The sequence below is a fragment of the Acinonyx jubatus genome, chromosome B3, assembly GCF_027475565.1.
Source record: "Acinonyx jubatus isolate Ajub_Pintada_27869175 chromosome B3, VMU_Ajub_asm_v1.0, whole genome shotgun sequence".
NCBI classification, from domain to species: Eukaryota; Metazoa; Chordata; class Mammalia; order Carnivora; family Felidae; genus Acinonyx; species Acinonyx jubatus.
The window spans coordinates 16,724,886-16,751,010 of NC_069386.1; the positions used below are offsets into that span (position 1 = coordinate 16,724,886).

A 26,125-nucleotide genomic window follows, 5' to 3' on the forward strand; every position below is an offset into this window, starting at 1 on the left:
AATGGGTAAAGGATCTGAGTAGACATTTCTCCACAGAAGACACACAAAGAGCCAACAAGCCCGTGGAAAGGCGTTCCACCTCGTTAGTCATCAGGGAAATGCACATGAAAACCACAATGAGACACCTGCTAGCTCTCAAGCACTAGGAAGGATGCTGCAGTCGACAAGACGAATAGCAACCAGTGCTGGCTGGTATGGGGATAGACTGGAACCTTCATACACTGCTGGAGGGCATGCCAAATGCAGTCATCCCTTCAAAAAAACAATTTGGCAATGGCTCAAAAATAGGTTACCTTCTGACCCAGAAACTCCACTCTGGGGTATATACCCAAGGGAACTGAATAACATGTCCACATAAAAATTGTGCCATGAATGAGGTCATAGCAGCATTACTGACAAGAGCCAAGAAATCGATCTAAGAATGCATTCATTGGTATATGAATAAATAAAATGTGGTATATCCATACAACGGAATGTTATTCAGCTATAAAAAGGAATAAAGTACTGATGCGTGCTACACTGTGGATGAATTTTAAAAATGTTACATCAAGTGAAAGAAGCCAGATGGAAATGACCACACATAGTATAATTCCACCTGTAGGACATGTCCTGAACAGGCAAATCTAAAGAGAGAGAAAGTAGATTTGTGGTTGCCTAAGGCTGGGGGGGATGGGATGGAAAGGGAGAGACTGCTAATAGGCGCGGGGTTTCTTTTTGGGGTACTGACTGAGCGCTGATTGCACAACTCTGCAAATATACTAAAAAAAAAAAGGAATTATATACTTCGAATGAAATTAATTTTATGGTAACAAAAACAACACAGCGCACACGCACACGCACACACTTTACGAACATTCCTCATGGACATTCCAAGCTATGTGGAAGGAAACCCTGCACACAGCCCGACTTAAACCAACTGTGTCACTGGCCAGAGAGGGGGTTGCTCAGAGCCCCAGTGTGTTTCCTTCTAACTCTGCAGGGTTGTTTGTGTGTGTGTGTGTGTGTGTGTGTGTGTGTGTGTGTTTAACATCTTTAAATGAACTACACCAACACATCAGTTCTTCTCCCTTGGGAGGATGTTTTTATTGAACAGTAACTTCAACAAACCCCTGAGACATTTTCATCAGTTCATTTCCAGGTAAACACAAAGCACCAGCCATTCATGCCAAACGGTGTCAAGTTCACAGCACCCATTGTGTCACATGTTAAAAAGGCCATGCCTGCCACCACACACAGAGCACCCCCTTGGCCGCAGATTCCACTGCAAGTCCACTTTTATGGTCCGTGCCTCCTTCACACAGAGTCCACATGCACTGGGGACTTCATGCAGTCTCTATATGGAGCTCTGCACTCTATTTCTTTCCACTGGACTCTTCCCTCTTTCTAATGGGTGTAAGACAAACAACTCCAGGGAACACTCTAGAAGAGACCCTTCCAGAGAGACCGGTTTCCTTGAGTCCAGTAATCACATTTCACTTATCTATATACCTACCCCCAGTGCCCAGCACAGAGCTTGGCCCTGAGCAAACATGTTAAATATCCAGGGTTTTTAAAATGTATTTATTTTCAGAGAGAGTACGCACACATGCATGCACACGCATGGGGGAGGGGCAGAGAGAGAGGGAGAGAGAGAATCCCAAGCAGGCTCTGCACCGCCAGCAACACAGCCTGATGCGGGGCTCAATCTCACGAATGGCAAGTTCTTGACCTGAGCTGAAATTAAGAGTTGGACGCTTAACTGACTGAACTACACACGTACCCCCTGGATATTGGTTGTACAACAGGATGGATGGATGGATGGATGAGTAGAGGGATACACAAATGGACAGATGTGGGCAGACAGGTGCGTGGATAGACAGTTGGATGGACGGACAAACAGGATGGACAGACGGATGGATGGATATCAGGACAGATGAACAGACAGGTGGGTGGATGGATAAATGAATGGAAGGACAAACATAGTCAGACGAGTGGGTGGACAAATGTGGACAGATGGATGGACAAATGTGGACTGATCGATGGAGACAAGTGGGTAGGTAAATAGACAGATGGACTAACAGGTAGAGGAAAAGACGGACAGATGGGTGGACGAACACACAGATGGATGAATAAATAATTAACAGAGGTCCCATCACATGTGCCCTCTGTCCACTTACGGAAACAGCAGTGAGTATCTGGTGCTGGTGGTCTCCTGCCTAAACCCAGGCTCCAGGATAGGAATTTACTACACCCCTAAAAAGCTAAAACTGTTCTTCCATCCATCTCCAGAGTCTAGCAACAGATGAACAGAAGGAAGCTGTCACCCCTCACCCTTGAGGTGATCTATTACCGTTCATTCCCCATGCAGTTGAGGACTGCCTCTACACTGGCGCTGGGGACACAAGCAGCAACTGAGCAGACCCAGGGCTGACCCTGGTGGTGACTCATGGGGCTCACAGCTGAGTGCCCGGTGTTTTGAGAACATGTAGGAAGGGAAGAAGGAGGTGGTCAGGAAGGGACATCTAAGACTAGATGTAGGAGTAGGAATCAGACTGATTGACAAGCTGTGTGTGTGTTTGTGTGTGTGTGTGTGTGTACGCGTGCATAAGAGGGGTAGGGAAGGGAGAGTGACAGAGAGGGAGGAGGGGAGGAGGGAGAGTGAAAGAGAAAATGGAGGACAGAGAGAAAGACAGAAGGACAGAGGGAGGGAGGAAAAGGCACATGCCCATGGCAGAACAAGTGCATGAGCACTGACCCTGAAGCAAGGACACAGGTGCATCTGATGGGAAAGCCCAGGCAGCTGGGATATAGAACGCAAGGTAGGCGTGCCCAGAGATGGGAGCAGAGTCATCAGGGCCCTCTGTGACAGGCCTGGATGCTCCAAAGATAGTGGCAGAGCCCCAGAGGGGTGTCCCCAGGGATAAGATCAGGTCTGCATTCACACGGAAGCAGGAGCCGGGACCGCAATGCCTGCCCCAAGACGACTCAGCCAGCTTCCTCTGGTTAGAATCCTACTGAACATCAGTGAGGCTACGCCAGCTGCAGAGAAACCCCCGCCACAGCTTTCAGGGAGCAGGCTCTGGGGCCTCATGAAGCAGCCTGGACCACGCCTTACCCCGTGGAAGGCCTGCTTCTCCTGTCCTCACTGGGCTCTTATGGGCAGGGGGTCCCTTGGTTCAGCTCAGAAGCCCTAACAGCGGCCGAGCACACGCCCCAAGCAGGGCCATGTAGGTAGCCGAGGAGGCCACTGTCACACTGGGGGTTGGCTGGTACCTTTAGACTCACCTTTACCAGTGTGGGCCTTTTCCCTCCAGGCACCAATACACTGGAAGAGCCATCAGCCCAGAGCCCCCTCCAGTGGCTTCCCCTCTGAATCAGGCCATGGCTGAGATCCTGAGACCCGCCTGGAGCCTGCTCTAAGTGCCTCCTGTATGCGAGGCCAGATGTGAGCGAGGGACCCATGGATGGTTTGCACCAGCCAATCCCGGCCACTGCCCTCGGGGAGCTTCTGATGTGGCTGAAGTTTCTCTGGAAAAGAAATGTGCCTCCCTAGAAGCCCTTCTGGTGTCTGTGGTCTCACGGTGACATCTGGGCTGGCATGGGCAAACCTGAAACAGATCTCTGCAGTGCAGGCTGGAACGGGCATGGCCCTTCTCTGAGCTTCAAGAAAGAGGCACATGTGTGTGGTTCCAGTGAGATCTTTACAAACCGCCCCCCGAGTAACAGAAACTACACTAGGTTAAACAAACAAGCTTCTGAAATTCGAGCTTGGGAAAATAACTACCTGTACCTCTTTAGATCTTTGTGCTTGAGGAACGCAGCACTTTCTCAGGCTTTCTATCACCTGGGCCCACAAAACAAGCCTGAGGTAGTCAAGGTCTGTGCGGTCGCCCTCTCCTCGAAGGGGAACACAGCAGGGACAGAAGCCAGCTCCCGGCCACAGGAGCATGGAGTGACAGGGGCAGCTCTCACACCCGTGGCCCCTGGGGCCCAGACAGGCCCCTCAACGAGAGTCAGGATGGCGTCTGGGAGTTAGGAGCTGGGCCGCACGTGCTTCTTCTGGGACTCCCAGGCCAGTCCTGCATCCAGCACGGTCCTCTTGGCTTCCTTCCTGGCCGGCTCGGCCCCACAGGCTCGCCCAAGCCGCCCTGCTTCTTCTCCCACTCCGCAGTCTTCATCACTCTTTGTCTGTTCCCGTTCTCCGCTGGTCCTCTCCTGAATCAGGAAAAAAAAAAGAAAAAATCAACAAAGCTCTCCAATGCTGGCTGGAACAAGCCCGCAGTGTCCTGGCCGGGCCCCTGCACTCACTGCGTGCTCAGATTCAGAACGGCTGAGCCAGGTTCCAACACCCCAGCCAGCCACAGGGACACTGTATTTTGTTCTTAAGATGCTCTGGACATGTATTTACTGATGGGAACATACTTCCTGAAGGGAACTGAAGAGCCCAGCCCATGGAGATCTGAGAAAGGGCAAAGCGAGAAGCACTACTTTAAAAGGTGGCACCCTTATGCTTGAGCATGTGGACCTCCCAAGATGCCTGCCCACGGGCGGGACGTCACACTGAACACCTCCTGCTTCCTCCAAAGGCCTTCGAGGTTTAAATGCAAAGTCAGGGATCCGCAAAGAGGCAAAGCACAATACTGTCAGTTCGGTGGCCTGGTAGAATCGTCAGTGAGCCAAATTTTCCATTGCAAACCAAAGAAAATGAGAGCCCCCTCCTCCGCCCACTTTTCTAAAACAATCCAGCACTTACTGGGATAGATCATGCCTTTGGTGTCGCGTCTTCTATCCCCGTATCATCTACTTTCCAAAATAAGCAGTACTGCCCACAAGTTGCAACTGTTAAGTTTGGGAGCTTAAAATCATTAATAATTCTTCAGGAATTCAAGAGCAAACACCCTTCTGTGGCCGAGAAGGGGCGTTATCAGAACTATCTTATACCGGCCAATGTCTGTCTTGGCTTCGGGAAGATGCCTCATGGAATCACATCACTTCAAAGCAGACCACTAAGGTGGACCACTAAGAAATACTTAGCAGCCATCCTTGTTGGTGGGTCTATTCTCTCATCACTCTGGGCTCCACAATGACCTAATGCCATATTCCATTTTGCAGCATCTGGGCTTAGAGGCGTGGAGGAGGAAAGAAAGAAATTTGTCCGCACATTTGCTCCGCTTGAAAGACACTGGTCCATGGCAGAATGTGAAATTCAGATTTTCCAATACTTCCTTCAGAGAGCAGGGTGATGCTGATTGCCACGTGTTCTCTGTTTAGTTCTGGCTTCGTTAGAGCTTGTGCAGCTCAGAGAAGAGGACCGTGAAGAGTCTAATTACGAAGGCCTCACCTCATGCCGCAGCACAGAGACTCCGAGTGGGAATCAACAGCCCGCTGCCGTGGAGAAGCCCACAGCCAAGGTGGTGAGGGAGAGGCCTCGTGGGTTCAGAGCTTCACTAAACAAGCACAACGTGATTGCTAAGAAAACAAGACACATTCCCAGAATGACATTCACCACCGTACCTTCTTGCCTCCTTCACGACCAGACATTCTGGGTCCATCATCTGGAGAAGTCCGCCCACAACTGCTCACGTCCTCCTGGGAATTTCCCGGGTGTGCTGCCCTCCCCAAGCAAGAGAGTGGCATAAGCAAATGGAGGTGGCCCCGAGGGAGCAGACAATCAAAAGATTAACAGTACAGCAGGGACCCTTCCAAAAGTACCGATCACCACGACCCAATTCTATCCTCATGACCTTCACTGTGACACCTGCTGCAGTGCCTTCTGGAGAAGAGGGAAACTTGCCAGGTTTGGGGAGACATGAAGCAATGGTTCTACTCAAGCGTGTCTCCCATCCAGGTACTAAGCAAGCCCTTCCCTGCTTAGCTTCCAAGATCAGAGATTGGGAGTACAGCCGTAGGCACTACTCAAGCATTTCTGAGCTGGAATTCTTTTCTTCCAATTATCTGGACATTAAACAGAGTTAGGCTTGCAGAGCTATTCCTAGGCCCTTCTCTTTGCTCGCTGGAATTGTTACTCACAAGAGAACCCATAATCACCCTTGTTAATTCAGCCCTCCTCCCCCTTTCCAAATCAGACCGAACTTGGAAAGGATAACTTTGCTGTCCCACTGTGTACTTCCTACATCCCAAAATCCATACGTACAGGTATGTGATGGGGGGGGAGGGGAGGGGAGGGGCACTCAGATGCTTTAGGAAGAAAAGTTTTCCAGTTGAGCTAAAAATGCAAACGAAACACATTTTTTCAAATAAAAATAACATTATTGAAACATTACCTATACAGGTAAATTTTAAAGTTTATTTACAGACTTTATAAATTAGCCAACTTTGGTTTGGCAAAATTGAATCCTAAGCAGTGAAAAACACCAGAGTACTTCAGGGCTCCCTTGGGAGTTTCTATATAATGCAGTAATGATTCCTCATGTACTTCTCTTTGCAAAAGTAAGCTCATAAATGAGTTCAGAGACTCAGCCTTATTCACTACTATATCCTTATCACCTTAACCAGTGGCCTGGCACTGGGAGATCTTCCATTAGAGTAATCTACTGAATGAATGAATGAGTGAATGAATGAATGAGAATGCATGAATGAATGAATCAGAGAATGAAGCAGACAATTCAGTATATTCTACACTTCCTGATGTGTGAAACTATCTTTTTATGCGTTACAGACTAAAGTGTGCTTGGTAACTATCAAATGTTTACTTGTATTTTATTCCTAACCAATAACAGTTCAATAATTTTTAAAAATGAATGCTCTAGGGGCACCTGGGTGGATCAGTCAGTTGAGTGCCCAGCTTCAGCTTGGGTCATGATCTCGCGGTCCATGAGTTCGAGCCCCGTGTCGGGCTCTGTGCTGAGAGCTCAGAGCCTGGAGCCTGTTTCAGATTCTGTGTCTCCCTCTCTCTGACCCTCTCCATTCATGCTCCGTCTCTCCCTGTCTCAAAAATAAATAAATGTTAAAAAAAATGAATGCTCTAATTTGGAAGCACGAGGATAAGAATCCGAGAAGCAACCACACAGGTAGGTCACAGTAAGTTACCATCCAGGAGTTACTTCCATATGGGACGCAGTAGGTGACAATGGCCGCTAGAGGGAGCCACACAACCTTTCAAAGAGCAGCATTAGGAAAAACCCATCCAGGATGATGGTACTGCTATGCACTTCCCACCAGAGCTCACGCCGCCAAATTGCTGTAACTACAACACTATGTCATGTCCAACTCACCAAAAAAACCTGAGACAAGCTCAGAGCTGCAAGCATCAAATTTTTAGAAAAAAGACCCTGCCCGCCCCGCCCCCCCCCGCCCCCCCGCCCCTGGCCCCAGCTCAGAGTTCATTCACATCTTTTTATATACATACACCATAGCTTTAAAAATTAAATGTAGCGGCTCAATCCGTTGAGCATCTGACTTCAGCTCAGGTCATGATCTCACAGTCCGTGAGTTCGAGCCCCGTGTCGGGCTCTGTGCCAACAGCTCAGAGCCTGGAGCCTGCTTCGGATTCTGTGTCTCCCTCTCTCTCTGCCCCTCCCCCATTCACACTATCTTTCTCAAAAATAAAATAAAAACATAAAAAAATTAAAAAATTAAATGTGAATAAAATTCTTTTCCCTGTGGAAAACAATTGAATCTATTAAAAACTCACCTGGGAAGAAAGCAACACTATAACCTAAACAATGAAAACAATGATTTTTAAAGCTGTGTGCAATTATTTCCTGCCTCCAGCCACATTTTTGTAAAAGAACACTCAACTGCTGGAGGATTCAATTTCATCTCCTCCAGTAAAGAAACTTAAGGCATGTGCAAGCTAACTGAGAAGTCACACCAGACAGAATTATGATCCTATTGGTCAAGTTTCAAAGGCTTCATATGTAACTGAGTGTAGGAAGGAAAAAAAAAAATTCCCACAAACTCCTTCTCTCAAAAGTTCTGAAAACGCTGTAAATATTTTCAGGGCCATTATAAGCCACAGATGTTATCAACAGGCAAGATCGTGCAAACTTTAAAAGACCTCGTCCATAAATGACGCTGCTTCAAAAAATAGATTTTGAAACCCTGGAAAGGAGCACAAGTTAATTTCCCTTTGGAACATTGTAAAACGTCCATGCCTTACTTAGAATGTAAAAAACAATTGGCTCCCCCGGGCTTCTTGCTTACGGTTCTACCGCTACAGCACATGAAACTGTAGGAGCCCTCCAAAATAACAGCCAGAAATAAAGAAACAAAAGATAGAACTTGAAAAGCAGAACAATTCAAGAAAGCAACTCTAAGAATAACGGGCTGGTTAAAAACTAAAATTAAATTAAATGGCTGTGTGACATTTCCAGGCAAAAGAAGATTCCAGAACCTGCACTGTGGGGTGACCTGTGGGAAAACCTAACGGGCTAACACAGATTTCCATGAAGGCAGACAGACTGTAACTGAGAAAATGCAGAGCATCTGGGCTAATCTGTGATTGCATTTGCAGCCCCCCCCACTCACCAACCTGGAAAAAACCTGAAATGTCAATGCTGACAAAATTGTTACAAGATGAAGCTGGCTGGCTGAAAACCTTCCTGACTGAATTAAAATCCTGACTGCTGGCCCTGGGGGGACACAGAAGTTGTGGGTGAAACCGGGAACTAGCCATGATTTATACAGGGAGTGAAAAGATCATAATTTAGCATTTTTTTAATTATATAGTTTTAATTATCTAATTATATCCTGATCATAACGATGACCCTTCTTCCTTCAAAGGACTCCAAGCATGCTTCTGGAACATTCCCTGTGCAAGTTCCCTCATTTGCTGTTTTAAAGAGAGAGTTGGCAAATCTCACAGTGAGTTAAAGTGACAGGTCTGGCATCTGACTTCCAGCTCAGTTTCCTGTGACCAGACCACACCAACTCTCAGCTCTTGAAATAACCCCAGCGGCATTTTCCTCCGAGGGAAGCAGTCTCCCCAATTATGCGAACACGGTCTCCCACTGCTTACCCCCCTCCAGCCTGTGCAATTTCCACATTATTTCCACATTCTGATATGCAACACTTTTTTTTTCCTTCATTCCCAGCCAAGGAGCTGCAACATCCAAGACACAAAGGCCAAGTCCACGTGGGAGCTGCAGGCTCATTTGTGACGTTTCTTGATAAACCCACGCAGCTGGTCAGCTTAGTGCATGGGGATCCGGGCAAGCTCCCCTTTCATTTCTAACTGTGGGTGCCACAGGGCAAGTCACTTAACCGCCTCATTAGGATCACAGTCACAGCCCTACCATGGCCTGCTTCCCAGGTGCCTGGTCACCCCATTAATATCTGCAGAGATCCATTAAGCCTTCTAGCTGAAAGGCACCATAAAAGCAAAACCTATCATTGTTAGCATCAATAAACTCCAAGACGCTCTTCCCTGTCACGACCTAACGTAAATCAGTTACCACGTGGAAAGCCCACGGAGGCCTAATGAGCTACCTACAGCCTGGGAAATGGCATTTGATGTTGACAGGAGCTTTCTTCCCCGGGGGCGGGGAAGGATAGCCAGTGCTTTCACTTTGGCAGGTGAAACTTAAAACTGTTAGACCCTCCTGAGCCTCCCACCCACACACAGCACCTGCAGCCTGAAAGGGTTTGCCGGGATTCAGCCCTGCCCTCCAAGGCCCTCTCCCTGAGCACTGAGCTGAGAACCAACAGCAATGTGCAATCCATCCCGGGGGGAGTGCAATCCATCCCCAACGTGGGAGAGGAGGAAGGCACACTGTCAAAAAGCAACTTGGGGAACCAGACACAAGTGAATCTGGTCTTCCCACCCCATCTCCCCTTGGGACCTCTGTCCGTTCTCATTGCTTGAAAACACCCTCCATCAAAACCCTGCCGGCAAACACACCGTGGTGCTATAACAACCTCAAACTGAAGACAATGCCTGTCGATAACAGGGACTGCCCAAATAAACACCTCCATACAGCAGCTTACTATGCTGCCAATAAAAAGGGCGGGGACAAAGTACTCATTTGCAGAACGCTGTCTCTGCAATGCTACCACTTACGTATGCCTGCCATCTCCCCCAAGGGAAGGAGGGGGTGCATGGAAGCCTTGCTCTTCAAGGTAAACCGTTGTGTGGCCTTCCAATTTTTAACCAGGTGCACACATTAGACCTCTTCTGGGTTTCAGTGATCCCTTCGAGTTATAAACAGGGAGCCGCTCTGTCCCAGGGAGCTTCTGATTTAGTTAGATTGGAGGAGATCTTCATCAAAGTCCAGAAGATGTGGCTCATTCAGGAAAGGAAGGTAGACCAAGGACAAGAAGCCACGACCCCGGAGGTGCCTGGGTGGCTCAGTCGGTTGAGTGTCTGACTCGGTATCAGCTCAGGTCCTGATCCCACCATTTGTGAGATCAAGTCCCACACTGGGCTCTGAGCTGATAGTGCACAGCCTGCTTGGGATTCTCTCCCTCCCTCTCTCTCTCTCTCTCTCAAAATAAATAAACATTTTAAAAAAGAAATAAACAAGAAGGCACCACCCTCGTCTCACTCCCTCCTGTTCTTGCAACAATAAACATAACACCTGCCCGGGCCTGACTCCATCCGTATGCATTAACCTGTGCTTCAAAGGGCACTTTATTCACTGTGACTCACGGTCTGGAAGTCTTGACTGTTGCAGTTGAACCTTCAGCCAGATGCTGCCTCGCTGGCCCCAGGCTCCTGGGGGCTCCACCTCCCACAGGCGACCCCGCTCCTCCGGATGGGCCAACAGGAACTTCCTGCACACTGAGGATGTGCAAGAGTGAGCCAGGAAGGCCCGGCCCCTCTGCGTCTCAGGGGCGAGCACTTCGGGTTCCAGCCAAGGCCCCGCCCCACCCTGGCTCTGCTCTGTTTCTGCTGCAGGGGCACCAGTGTTTGGCCTCCTCAGCTGTCACCCCTCATGCTCCCGCTTTCACCCAACCCATCTTAGCCGGGGCCACCATAACAAAGCACCACACGTTGGGGGGCTCCAACAACAGACTTCGTCTCACGTGGTGGGGGCGGGAAGTCCCACGGCCAGGCATGGGCAGAGGCTTGAAGATGGCTGCCTTCCCACAGTGGCGTCACATGACCTTCCCTCTGCACCCATCCGTGTCCCAGGCTCCTCTTTTATAAATAAGAACCACTTCTTAAGAATCTATTGGATCAGGGCCCCACTCCTATGACCTCATTAAATTCTAATTGCCTCTTTAAAGGCCCCACCTCCACGTATAGTCACATGGAGGGTAAGCTTTCAACATAAGACTTCGGGGGACCCAATCAGCCCTTAACATCCCCCCAACACTGTCCTCTCCTCGGGCACTGTCCCTCCTTATCCTGAGCCTCCCCAGCCCTCCTCTCCCACAGAACTTCCAGCTCATCCTCTGCAGATGCCTTGATTCCAGTCACCTCAAGGCTTAAAGACTTCTATGTCCGCATTCACAGGGTGAGAGTTTTCTCCGGGCAGTGCCCCAAGCCCAGCCAAATGGGCAGCTGCTCCTGGTCCCGCAGGTGCCCATGGGGACCCCGTCAGGCCCTCCCCTCATACGTCCCAGCCAGGGGCAACAGCACAGATGGAAACCTCCAGAGGGTGAAACTAAGTATTCGGAAAGTGTAAGCCAAACTAGCAGAGTGCTAGATAGAATGTTCTGCTCTCCTATCTTGACAAATATAACTTCATAACAACAGGGAAAGCCAGTTTCAAATTTAGAATTCTTGGACTCCTTGGAGTTTTGCACCAGAATGTGGCAATACTGAGGGAGCTGCCCCCCCCCCCCGCCCCCGACAGACGGCCCACCCGCTTCTCCTTCTACCCCAGCCCCACACACGTACACAGCAAGGGGCCTGTGAATGCAAATGTGAACACCACGCCCACACTCCACCCACATCCCACCAACGCCTGTCCCTAGGGTCTAAAGATATGCAAACTGGTGGCATGGTCCACCCTTATGTGCAGACCCAAGGATGGGGTCCACTCGGGCCCTCACGCCACTGGCAGGAACCCAGGGGTCCTGGTACCCTGAGTCAGCTTAGAAGGAGTGGTCTGGACCCAGGAAGGACGATACTCTTGGGCCCACAGACTCCTCACACCACGGAGAGAAACGCAGCTGCAAGAGGGCTTTAAAGCGTAGGGCTCTGACCTGCCCTTTGAACGCAAGAAGGAATCCTACCGGTCATGGGGCGCCTGGGTGGCTCAGTCGATTAAGTGTCAGCTCAGGTCATGATCTCACGGTTCGTGAGTTCGAGCCCCACGTCGGGCTCTGTGCTGACAGCTCGGAGCCTGGAGCCTGCTTCGGATTCTGTGTCTCTGTCTCTCTCTGCCCCTCCCCCACTCATTCACTGTCTCTCTGTCTCCCAAAAATAAAAACATTAAAAAAAAAAAAAAAAAAAGCCAGTCAGTAAAGTGTGCAGGTGGCACACACCTGAACCCAGTCCTGAACCTCCAGCTGCTTCTTTCTCCATGTTCTACCTGTTCACATACATGCCCAGGTACAGTCAGGGGTGACGTAAAAGCCTGAGGCCCCAACATCCTCAGCTGGGCAGCTCAAACCCCCAAGACACGACACGTGCTTCAGATCAGCACCTTCTTATTTTCTTTCTCTATGGGGCAGAGATAGAAAAGGGAAAAGCAGGGGGGTGCCTGGGTGACTCAGTCAGTTAGGCATCCAACTTCAGCTCAGGTCATGATCTCAGAGTTTGTGGGCTCGAGCCCCGCGTCAGGATCTGTGCTGACAACTCAGCCTGGAGCCTGCTTCAGACTCTGTGTCTCCCTCTCTCTCTCTCTGCCCCTCCCCCACTCGCATTCTGCATCTCTCAAAAATAAACATTAAAAAAAAGAAAGAAAGAAAAAGGAGAGCAGCGATCCACAAGACCCTGCAAGGGTACCTGCAGTGCTGGTTCTGGGGTGCCCTCCCCCCTCCGTGGAGACTGATACTTCCCTAGGGAAACCTGAGGTGGCCACATTGAGAGGCCAATACACTCAAACAAAGGTCTCGGAGCTGATGCAAAAATTAGGAGAGAGAGAGGACAGGCATGTGGTTCTGGAACTTTGCAACACCTCAAAGTGAGCAACACAGTACAGGAATCCTGGAATGCTCTTTGCAGAAATTCAAGGCTCTTCAGAGTTTAATTATAGACCATGAGTTTGGAAATATAAAGAAATGACTAAACCTACTTGAAAATATGTTTTCACCTGCTTTTCTTAGGACTTTAGAGCAACAGAAGTTTCCTTACCTTCCCTACGTTTTCTCTCTTATCTCTTGATCTCCCCATACCATAATGGTACTGGAAACTCAGTACTAAGGGCCCAAAAACATCTGTATGACAAGAAGTGAAACAGTACCCAAGGTGGAAGGGGTGTACTTCACAGCAGGGGTGTGGGGAACCTAGAGAGATGCTCACCAGAATCTGCCCCCCTTACTGACTTGGAACGTAATGTTTAACACCAGGGCTTGTTTCATTTCCTCTGAAAAAAATATACATATAAGGATTTCTCTTCCAGAACGTGAAAAGGGATTGTGATAGCTCATTTTAAGTGTCAACTTGACTGAGCCAGGGGGTGCCCAGATATTTGGTCAGACATTATTCGGGGTCCATGAAGGCGTCCGGGATGAGATGAACATTTGAATCAACAGACTGAGTAAAGCAGATTGCCTTCCCTCATGTGGGTGGGCCTCATCCAATCAGTTGAAGGCCTGAATATAGAGGGAAAAGGCTGACCCTCCCACAAGTAAGAGGGAACTCCTGCCTGTCTGGTGAGCTGGGACATGGGTCTTTTGCTGCCTTTGGATTTGACCCAAAAACTTTTTGTTGGCTTTTCTTGGGTCTGGAGCCTGGCAGAATTTGCACCGTTATGACACCATCGGCTCTCCTGGGTCTCCAGCTTGCTAACTGCAGATCTTGGGAGTCTCAGCCTCCACACCATGTGAGCCAATTCCTTATAATAAATCTCTCGTGTGTGTGTGTGTGTGTGTGTGTGTGTGTGTGTGTGTACCCTATTGGCTCTGTTTCTCTGGAGAACCTTGACCAGTACAGGGATTCAGTAGGGTAAGAATGGAAGAAGGGGACTGTCTTCTGCAGCAAGAGCTATGAGGTACTTGGGGGCTCAGTGCGGTCAGAGCTTGCCTTTGCACTCCAGCTGCCCTCCCAGACAAAGCTCCTGGGCTCCCTTTCACCATCTAGCTGAAAGGACTAAGTCATGGGCTCTAAGCATCAGGTGAAACCGCAAAGGCCCTCTGAGCGCCCAGCAGGTGCACTTCTCTGGATTCCGTTTCTCTCTGACGCCATGTTTTTTATTATTTCCAAATCCAGTTATTTCTAGGGCTGGGAAAGCCTCCCCCCCCCCCCCTCGGTGCCACAGCATAAAGTCTCATCTGTGCTGAAGCAACGGGAGATTTCTCAGGAGGAAGAGAAAACCCACACGCAGAGAGCGTCAAGGAACCTGCCTCCCCGGAACCACCTAGAACGCACGTGTTATCCATCACCGTTGCCCATACGTTTCCGCCTGACACAAAGCGGGTTTACCTTTGAACATGGCGGGAGAAATCGGCCAACTGATGCCCAGAGCCTCGTCCTCACGGCACGTCTCACAGAAGTCCTGCAGCATGGCCGTGCCCAGGCCCTGGCGGCGGTAAGTCCTCCTGACAAACACGGTGTCGAAGACGGGGAGCAGGTAGCATGCACCCGGGCCATCACCACACAGGCTGCCTGCAGGGAAAGGAAGAGACAGGCGCCGTCCCAGGCTTGCACCAAGCTGCCAGGACCCTGCGGGACTCCCACACAGCCGGCTCACTGGTACCACCTAGAAGGGCTCACATCACTGAGACAAAAGAGCAGATCATCCCAAACCAACAGTTCTCCAGCCGACTGACCAGCCCACATGTTATTGATCACGAGGAGTGCAGCCCCCAGACTTTTGTACCGAAATGAAAAGCAAACGCAGGTGCATGTGCCATTCACGCACCCAAGAGCCTCAGATGCCGCCCGCGCTGTGCAGAGTTCACAGAGACACTGGAAGCCAATGAGGGGCATCTGGACATCAAGGTTTTCCGTGAACCCAAGGGATATGGGCTGGGAGACCCACCCAACACATCTCTAGGGCATGGACTTGTTTCAGTAACTCTAACAAGCAGTCATCATCTCCAATTAAGACAGAGTGCATTTAGGGGCACCTGGGTGGCTCAGGCAGTTAAGCATCCGACTTCGGCTCAGGTCATGATCTCACGGTCTGTGAGTTCGAGCCCCGCGTCGGGCTCTGTGCTGACAGCTCAGAGCCTGGAGCCTGCTTCGGATTCTGTGTCTCCCTCTCTCTCTATTCCTCCCCTGCTTGCTCTCTCTCTTAAAAATAAAGATAAAAAAAAAAAAGACAATGTGCATTTACCCCAAGCAGACTAAGTCCTGCCTCCCCTACAACATCAGTGACCTTGCTATAGCAGAGCAAGAGGGGCCACAGTTGGCACCCTTCCCACCTTTCCACCCTGAACTGAACTTCACTGCAACCAGCACCAATACCAGCACAGTTGCTGTTTCTGCAAAAGGAATTTGGCCTTGGCCTTGGCCTTGCAAGTTCATCTGCGTTGTCACCCTAACCAGAAAATCAATGCTACACAGAGCCTACTACATCACCTGTCTTCCAAACGTACAGATGCCTGCACCCTAGATGCACGAAAACCCAGGAAAAGAAGTATGGAGCATATTCAGCTCCTATTGGAAGAAGTTTTTGTCCCTGTCAAGAATCAGATGGTGGGTAATTTCCCAAGCGAAAAAACTGACTCTGATTCTGATCAGCCAGACTGAGTTGCAGGGATACATGCTACTGTAGTGAACTGCTTGCAAAAAATGAGCACAATTATTCCCCTTCCTATATCCACATCACATTACATGTGATTCTGAAGCACCTCCCATCAAAAATGGGGCCTGGCTTCATGGGGTCCAGTGCCCCTCTACTATTCTTTCTCAGATCCCGGCTACTCACTCTAAGAACACAACTGGATTAGACTGCCACCATAACAGAAACATGGCCTGGGCACCCTTGTGGTCCCAGCAAACATCTAGCCAGTCCCATGGAGCAGAGCCACCTACTACCCATCCCACCCAGCTGAGCCTCAGCAAAACTGTCATCCAAAAGAATGGTGAGCTGAACAGTTGATTTTGTGCCAAAAATGAATGAAGAAGTAATCTGAGGCCAGTGATCAACACCACCCAATTCACTTGAGATGGTTAAGTATAAAGTATTTGAATTTCACCCTCAATGTTCCTGAAATGACAGTACAAACTTAGGTTGGAATTCTGCAGTTGCCAACTTTTATATTGAGGAGAACAACATTCCCCAAATGGTAGTCTTCCAAAGCTGAGAAACATTAAAATTACATAAAGATACAATTCCTTTAAAAAAAAAGAGTCAATATTGGGGCGCCTGGGTGGCTCAGTCAGTTGAGCCTCCGACTTCGGCTCAGGTCATGATCTCATGGTCTGTGAGTTCGAGCCCCACGTCGGGCTCTGTGCTGACAGCTCAGGGCCTGGAGCCTGATTCGGATTCTGTGTCTCCCTCTCTCTCTTCCCCTCCCCTGCTCATGCTCTGTCTCTCTCTGTCTCAAAAATAAAAACATTAAAAAAAAAAGAGTCAATATTTAGGGATATATTTAATAAAAGGAGCATAAGCCTTGAATACTGAAAAACTACAAAACATGGTTAAGGGAAATTAAAGAAAGGTAATAAGTGGGGACATACCATGTTCATGGATTGGATGACTCAATACTGTTAAGATGGCAGTTCTTCCCAAACTGATCTGTAAGTTCGACACCAGTCCTATCAAAATCCCAGCAGGCATTTTGGTGGACATTGGCAAGCTGATACTAAAACTGACATGAAATGCAAAGTCTCTACAATAAGCAACCCGGTTTTGAAACAGAGCAAAGTTGGAGATTTTACACTACCCAATTTCAAGGTTTCTTATAAAATCAAGGCAATCAAGTCAGTGGGATACAGGTGTAAGGACAGGCATCTGTATCAATGGAACAGAAATGAGTCAAGAAATAAATTCTTATACTTTTAATTTCAACGATGTTGCCCTTTTCCAATGAGAAGACAGTCTTTTCAACAAATTGTGGTGGTATGACTGGATGTCAATAAGCCAAGAACAAAAAAAAAAAAAAAAACAGGAAGAAGCTGGAACACAACAGCCAGTCCAGAATTAGACCCACACAAATATAGTCAACTGATCTTTGACAAAGGAGCAAAGTAAAGTCACTGAAGAAAGGACAGTCTCAATAAGTGACATCGGACAACTTGATATCCACATGGAAAAAAAAAACCAATCTAGACACACACCTTAAATACTTCAAAATTTTTAACTTAAAATGAATCACAGCATAAATATAAAATGCAAAACTACAAACCTCCTAGAAAATACACAAGAGAGTATCCAGATGACCTTGGGTTTTGTAACATATTTTTTACATACAACACGAAAGGCATGATCCAGGAGAGAAAAAATTGGCAAGCTGAATTTCATTAAAATTAAAATTTGCTGGGGCACCGGGGTGGCCCAGTTGGTTAAGCATCCGACTCTGGATTTCAGCCCAGGTCATGATCTCATGGTTTGTGAGTTCAAGCCCCACATCAGGCTCTCTAGTGTCAGTGCTGAGTCTGCTTCAGATCCTCTGTCTCACTCTCTCTCTGCCCATCTCCCACTCTCATTCTCCCTCTCTCAAAAATAAATAGTGCACTTATTTAAAAAAAATTAAAATTTGCTGCCCAAATTTTTGACATGTGAAAGACGATGTCAAAAGAATGAAAAGACAAGGCACAAACTGGGAAAAAATATTTGCAAAAGGCACATTTGTCTGATAAAGGACTGTTATCCAAAATATATGAAGAGCTTTTAAAACTCAACAATAAGAAAACAAACAACGTGATTTAAAAGTGAGCCAAAAATCTTAATAGATACCTCATCAACAAAGCTATTACATATGGCAGGTAAGGATATCAAAAGATGCTCCACATCATATGTCATCGGGCAAATGCAAATTAAAACAATGAGATATCACTGCACACCTACCAGAATGGCCAAAACCCAAAACACTGTCAACACCAAATGCTGCTAAGGATGTGGAGCAATGGGAACTCTCATTCATTGCTGGTGAGAATGCAAAATGGTACAGCAACCCTGGATGAGTTTGGTGGTTTTACAAAAGCAAACAGAACTTGTTCCATATGATCCTTCAATTGTGCCCCTTGATATTTAACTGAAGGAGTTGAGAACCTGCACATGAACGTTCACGGCACCTATATTCATAATGGCCAAAAACTGGAAGCAACCAAGATATCCTTCAATATGTGAATGGATAAATAAACTATGGCACATCCAGATAATGGAATATGATTCCATGCTGAAAAGAAATAAGCTATCAAGCAAAAAAAAAAAAAAAAAAAAAAAAAAAAAAGACATGGGGAAACCTTAAGGCATATTACTTAAGGAAAAGTCCCAATCTGAAAAAGTCTACATACTGTACAATTATACCAGTTATATGACATTCTGGAAAAGGCAACACTATGAAGGCAGCAAAAAGATCAGTGGTTGTTAAGAGGCTGTGGGGAGGGAGCAATGAATAGAGGGAGCATGGGGGTTTTCAGGGCAATGACGCTTGTACGACGCTACAAGGATAGAGAAACATCCTTCTGCATTTGTCAAAACCCATAGAATATACAACATAAGTAATGAACACTAATGTAAACTATGGGCTTTAGTTAATAATAATGTATTCTTATGGACTGAACGGCGTCTCTTATATTGAATCCCAACCCCGAGTACCTCAGAATGTGACTGTATCTGGAGACACAGACTTTAAGAGACAATGAAGTTGGGGCACCTGGGTGCCTCGATCAGTTAAGTGTCCAACTTCGGCTCAGGTCATGATCTCACAGTTCATGAGTTCGAGCCCCGCATCGGGCTCTATGCTGACAGCTCAGAGCCTGGAGCCTGCTTCCAATTCTGTCTCCCTCTCTCTGCCCCTCCCATGCTCATGTTCTGTCTGTCTCTCCTTCAAAAACAAATAAAAACATTAAAAAAATGTTTTTAAAGAGGTAATGAAGTTAAAGCAAGGTCTTTTGAGTGAGCTCTCATCCAATTTGACCGGCGTCTTTATAAGAAGAGGAAATTTGGACACGCAGAGAGATGTGCACACATAGAGGAACGACCGTGTGAGGACACAGCAAGGAAATGGCCACCTACAAGCTAAGGAGGGAGGCTTCAGAAGAAACCAAACCTGCCAACACCTTGATCTTGGACTTCCAGCCTCAAGAACTGTGAGAAAATTACTTTCTATTGTTTAAGCCACCCAGTCTGTGGTATTTGGTCATGGCAGTCTAGCCAACTAATACGTGCACCAACATTAGTTTATGAATTGTAACCAATGCATCACAATATGTTAATAATAGAGGGTGTGTGTGTGTGTGTGTGTGTGTGTGTGTGTGTGTGTGTGGAGGAGGGTGGGGGGATATGGGAGAACTCTGTACTTTCTCAATTTTCCTGTAAACCTAAAACTGCTCTTAAAAAAAGCCTATTAATGTTTTTAATGTACTAGGTATTTTTAAAAATTAAGTTGGACGCTTACCTCATATCACAAAAATTAATTCAAGATGGATCTAGGCATAAATATAAGTTAAAACTATACAGCTTTCAGGGGTGCCTGCGTGGCTCAGTTGGTTAAGCATCCAACTCTTGGTTTCAGCTCAGGTCATGATCTCACATTTTGTGGGATCGAGCCCCATGTCAGCGCGGAGCTTGCTTGGGATTTTCGCCCTGTCTCTCTGTCCCTCCCCTGCTCACTCATTCTCTCTCTCAAAATAAATATAAACTTAAAAAAAACTATAAAGCTTTCAGAAGAAAATAAAAAAGAAAACCATCACAGAGTTCTGAGGGAGTCAGAGAGTTCTTAAATTCAATACCAGAAGCACAATCAATTGACAAATCTGACTTCATCGAAATTCACTTTTGTATTTCAAAGGAAACTGTAGGGAAGTGTTTACGAACCACATTTCTGATTTAAAAAAAAAAAGACATATCCAGACTACATAAAGAACAGTTATAATTCAACAAAAAGAAAACAAACAACCAATTAAAAATGGACACATGAAACACGACAGTTTCAGGGATCATTTAAGTCTCTCAGAACATGCAGAGTAGCCTTGATCAGTGACAACCAAGGAAATTATTTGCTGAGAACACTTGCATTTGATTTAGGACTTCAGATCGGTGGCCATTTGCTGGAAGAGTACAAGGAAAACATTGAATTCCTAAAGCTACTTAGAATCGGATGCCTTTGTGTTCAGGGATAGGTAACTCTTACCTAACCGAGTTGAATGTTTGTTTCAGTGCCATATGGGATAACGACTCTCAGTGGCTTCCCCGCCCCCCCCCCATTTTTTTTTTCTGGAAACATGTGAGACACAATGTCTGCTGTTCCCAGCTATCTTTCTTGGCTATCATTCTCTCAATGTGCATTAAGTTTTTTTATCAACCACCATTAAGGTCTGGTACATCAACACTAAAAACTGATCACTGTAGACAGGAAAAACCCATTGCAAGTTTAACCTTAACATGTTTGAAAGTCTGAAAGCAGAACTTGCCTTGTAAGTTAAGTAAGTGAGTAAATAAATAAACAAATAAATAAATAAGAACGGACTGATGATCTGAATAGACAAAAGAAGACAAATGGTTAACAATCAGGGGAAAGATACTCAACATCATTAGCCATTAGGAAAATGAAAATGAAAACCACAATGAAATGCTACTTTTGACCTACCATAAAAATGGCTATAATCAAAAAGACAAGCAATAATAAGTGGTGACAAGATGTGGAGAAATTGAAACTGTCACATAATGCGGATGGGAATGTATAATGGTAAGGCCACTTGGTCAAATAATTTGACAGTTTCTTAAAGTTAAACATACGCTTATCAAATGAACCACCAATTCTACTCCTGGGAACCTAATACATGCTACAATTTGGATGAACCTCAAAAACATTAAGTAAAAGAAGCCAGACACAAAAGACCACATATTGTATCATTCCATCTAGATGAAATGTCCAGGAAACACAAATTGATGGAGACGGAGAGCAGATAGGGGATTGCCTAGAGCTGGGATGGAAACACAGATTGACAGTAAACATTTCTGGGGTAATGGAAATATCCAAAATCTGGATGGTGGTGATGGTTACACAACTCTCTAAATTTTTTAGAAATCACTTACCATCGGCGAATTTTACAGGGTGTAAAATTATCCATCTATGAAACTGATGTTTAAAAGATACAATGATGGGCACCTGGGTGGTTCAGTCGGTTAAGCGTCCAACTTCAGCTCAGGTCATGATCTCATGGTTCATAGGCTCGAGCCCCACATCAGGCTCTGTGCTGACAGCTCAGAGCCTGGAGCCTGCTTCGGATTCTGTCTCCCTCTCTCTCTTCCCCTCCCCTGCTTGCGGTCTGTCTCACTCTCTCAAAAATAAATTAACATTAAAAACATTAAAAAAATAAAAATAAAAAATAAAAGATACAATGAATTGTATTTAAAATGATATGGAGTTACATGAAAAGGATACAATCAAGTGTAGAAAGAGAAAAATAGTAACCTTACAGTGGAGAAACCCATCAGATACCCCCTTCAGTGATCAAGGTGAACATCGCCAACAGTAATGTAGGTATCATGTGCCTTCATGTTTGATGTGAGCATGTGAGGACAAGGACACTTCACTTTCCCCCAAACTCATATCCTAGGATAATCATGCGAAAATATCAGACAGACCTAAGTTAAGGAACATTCCACAAATCCCCTGACCAGTACTCCTCAAATGTGTGCAGGTCATGAAAGACAAGGAGACCCAAGAAATGGTTACAGATTAAATGAGGACACTAAGGAGGTATGGAAAATATAGGCCAGGTGGTATCCTGGATCAGACCCCATAAGAGAAAAAGGACATTGCTGAAAAATTAACCAACGTAAAAAAAAAAAAATTAACCAATGTTAATTTCTTAGTATTCATCCCTATACTGTGGTTACTGTGGTTACATAAGATGTTACCAGCAAGGGGAAGTAGGTAAAGGGTATTTAATAGGAACTCTCTGAACTATCTTTACAACTCTTCCATAAATCTAAAATTATTTCAAAATGAAAAGCTGGGGGAGACTAGGGGGCAGAAGAAACAAAAGCACTCCACCAGCTCTTTCTAAAGGCCAATCACACCTTCAGGCCAGTCAAATAAAATCTTTCTTCTAACATCAGTTCCCAAAGAATTGGCTTGGCTTGGCTTGGCTTGGCTTGGCTTGGCTTGGCTTGGCTTGGCTTGGCTTGGCATGGGGCACAGGCAATGAGCTTGCTGTAGGCCAATGAACTCTCCACTCATAATCAGAATATAAAGTCCAAGGAAATCATGCCACGTAGCATGGAACGGTTGGTAAGAACCCCAGCAGTGATTTCATTCATTCTACCCATTTTACAGACATGACAGCTAACAGGGTCAAGAAAGGTGAAAACACACACACACACACACACACACACACACACACACACACAAAGGGCTTGGCTCCTTTCTGTCAGTAACAATTGCCCAACTACCTCTCCTCAGCTCACAAAGAGTCTATTGATCCCACAGCAAATTCAGACCAACCCACACCACCATACTAACTGATGGCAGAACAGTCAAGAACCAAGACCTCTGGTGTCCCCTTCCTTCCTTCTGGCTGCTCCATGTCCAAAATTGCCTTCAATGGCTACACAGGTTGTCTATACCTAACAACACTTAGAAGAGTAAAGCATATCTCAGATGGGCACTGTTCAAAATTGGAATAAAGATGCTATCTCTCAGGCAAGTTTAAATATCCAGAAAGGTCTTTTACCTGAGGATAACTGGTCCTGAAAAAAAAGGTCATGGGAACAAATCCATTGAGTCCACAATTCATAGTAAATGGTGGGAGTAACAAAACAAAACAAGATAAACAAAAAACCTATGGTAAAGCACAAACCAGTCAGAATGACCAGCCCAAGGACGACCAGGTGCCTTAGTCGGCTGGGCGTCAGACTCTCGATCTTGCTTCAGGTCATGATCTCACGTTTCATGGGTTCAAGCCCCATGGTGGGCTCTACGCTGACAGCATGAAGCCTGCTTGGAATTCTCTCTCCCTCTCTCTCTGTCCCTACCCCATTCACGCTCTCTCTCTCTCAAAATAAATAAGTAAACTTAAAAAAAAAAAAAAAGAATGGCCAACCCAATTGGCTAAAATGGCAGTAGGATGAGATTATTTTAACCATAAATGCTGACAGGAAAAAAAAAACAAGAAAAGATGAAAATTAACAAGCCAAGCATCAGAATTTAAAAGGTTAGAAGAGAAGAGAAGAGAGACCCAAAGAAAATAAAGGGAAGGAGAAAAGGAGGATAGAAATTTATAAAATAGAACACAAAAATATAACACGAACTATTTAAAAAAAAAAAAGAGTTGCTAAAGTAAGAAGAAATGAATACCCCATACATAAAGCACATTAGGAATTAAAATAAAGATATCACTATGGATGTGGCAGAAATTTTGAAGGTAAGAGAATACAATAAATAACTATGCCAATAAACTTGAAAAGAGAGGAAAAGGACAAATTCCTAGGATAAAACAACCCACCAAAACTGACTAAAAATAAAAAAAAAAAAAAAAGAAACCAGATAAACTAATCCGTCCTCTGAGCATTGAAAACATGGAATCAGAAGTTTCAACCTCTCCCACACTGAACACACCAGGCCAGGTGGCTTTAACTTCTATCTTAGGTTGGTAGAACTTCTTACCAACCTTCCAGAGGAAAGCCTTCCAGAGAACAAAGAGAGAATATTCTCCAGCCTCATCTATGAGTATAGTACAACTTTTTAAGGAAAAAGAAAGAATGGCCAAGGATAGGAAAAATAACAGTAATTCTTGAACATAAAATAAAAAAGCTTAACCCAGTATTAACAAACTGAATTCAACAGGGTACACAAAGTTAACTTAGATCGCTGTAAGGGGCTGGATTCTCTGCTCACCACCCTGGCTGTTCCTGAAGATATGTATGACCGGTAAGGTATCTACGATGAAACCATGACCAAGGGGCATGAACTAACACTGCACATAATGATGACTTTACCTTCAACAGCCTGGGAGGACCTGAAGAAGATACCTCTGAGAGAAGGAGACAAAACCTAACAGACTGAACGATGTGATGCCAACAGACTGTCCACTAAAAATACACACCCAACAAAACACAGAAAAAAGACCAGGAGGGTTACTTCACAAAGACAGGAGTGAATTCTTGGAATACCTAAGACAGAATTCACAGATGGTGCACCATGGGCAAATGATAGCAACAGGCAGCCAGAAAGTAATGGAAGAAACTGTATCTGCTTCGAACAGAGAGATTTGTCAGAAGGAAGATATAACAGGCAGGTGGCAAGACAACAGTCACAGCGTATTCCCACTCCCGGCTGTTTTTGAGAACTGAGATCTGGGCACCAGGAAAGTAATGATGTGGGGCCGCAAGGCACAAAATAACCAAGTGTCTGGCCAAAAGCAATGCTGCTCTTGGTGCATTTCCTTTTGCAAAGTAGCATTTGTGGGGGCTATGAAGCATCTGCCCAGGTCTGTCCTGTTAAACTAAGAAAATCTGTATCCGGGGCGCCTGGGTAGCTCAGCTGGTTAAGCATCCAACTTTGGCTCAGGTCATGATCTCACAGTTCATGAGTTCGAGCCCCATGTCTGGCTTTTCACTGACAGTGCAGAGCCTGCTTGGGATTCTCGCTCCTTCTCTCTCTCTCTCTGCCCCTCCCCCACTCTCTGTCTCCCTCTCCCTCTCTCAAAATAAATAAAATAAATTTTTAAATAAAAAAATAGATAAATAAACTTAAAAAAAAATCTGTATCAGTAATTCGCCTCCTTTATAGATTACAGGAGAAAGAACCACTCCAGTTCAACATTACGCTGGACCCTGCACATTATCCACTCCATATGGCATAAAATACAGAAAAATTATAAAAGCAAAAGAAACTACCGAGAAATTATAAAACTAAGAGGGAAAGTTTCGCAAGGTCAGCGGACGTAAGACCAACATGTAAGATGGAGGTGGCATTTCTATCTATGAACAACAATCAGAAAATAGGCTTTAAAATAAGATGATATTTTGTAGCCACAGGATCAGCAACAACAAACCTGGACAATACCAATGCTGATAAACACGTGAAGAAACAAAAACTTTTTCCAGGTGACGGCATACATGCGTACGGCCATCTTGGAAGACAGCTATGCACCCCGGGGGGAAGCGGAGGGTATGACTCACCTACAGCTAGCAGTTCCTCTCATAGGTATACACCCTCGAGCAGCATTGATCGAATATTTTCTCATTATCACCAACCTAACGAGCCTTCAGAGGCATTTCCTCCTAATCACCAACCCCGCCCCCCCCACCAAATTAAATACCAAGGAATAAGGCTTTGTTGGGTTGAGGTTTGGAGAGCCACAGACCATTGTATTATCTATGATTCTTTTGCTCCCCAAGAAAGAATGGTTTAGCTTGTTGGGGGCAATACCAACCTACTGAGAATGCATGCCTTGGATGAGGGGTTCTAAAACCTCAGAGGGTCGATGGGATCACTTGGAGGGCTTGTTAAGACAGATTGCTAGGCCCCACTCCACCGCCAGGGTTTCTGATGCAGCAGGTCTTGGACGGAGCCTGAGGGTTCCTGGAGCCCATAACAGGTGAGCAGCACAAACTGGGTGCTGGAGCACACCATCTGTTACGCATGATCCTCTGTGCAGTAATGAAGGGCTGCCTGGTGGTCTTGACCGGAAGTATCCAGGCCAGACTAAGCCTTCATAAACAGGATGGATTACGATGGGGTGTCTACCCAGCCCACAGTCCTTTAAAACAGCCCCTGCCCCAGCCTCAGTTAAGGAACGAAGGCTAGGTGGCCATATCTAGACCACGAAAGTCAGTCCACCCATCCACAGTCAGTTGAGTGGAGAGGTGGACCCATGGGCCACAAGAAACCAATCCACAGGCCAGCTGGACCAATCTGATTCTTTGGAGGGAACTTAAAATAAAGTAAAACTAGGACTACAATAGATCTTGGCCCTTTAAGGCAGTACAGGTAGAGGCCCAATGGG

The 26,125-nt window shown here is 46.2% G+C and overlaps 1 protein-coding gene across 2 annotated transcripts in view; it reads right to left on the reverse strand.

The window, feature by feature from the left end:
• Positions 1-1,022: 1,022 nt before the first annotated feature.
• The window catches only part of FAM169BP (Protein FAM169B), a 90,033-nt gene continuing 64,930 nt past the window's right edge, over positions 1,023-26,125 (reverse strand). For both annotated transcript variants that reach the window (XM_027067963.2, XM_053223616.1), the window contains exons 6-9: positions 14,477-14,659; positions 10,589-10,720; positions 5,494-5,588; positions 1,023-4,194 (exon numbers count right to left, since the gene is read on the reverse strand). In XM_027067963.2, the coding sequence (XP_026923764.1) occupies positions 4,012-4,194; positions 5,494-5,588; positions 10,589-10,720; positions 14,477-14,659 (593 nt within the window). In that variant the 3' untranslated portion in view covers positions 1,023-4,011. The remainder of the gene's footprint in view (positions 4,195-5,493; positions 5,589-10,588; positions 10,721-14,476; positions 14,660-26,125) is intronic.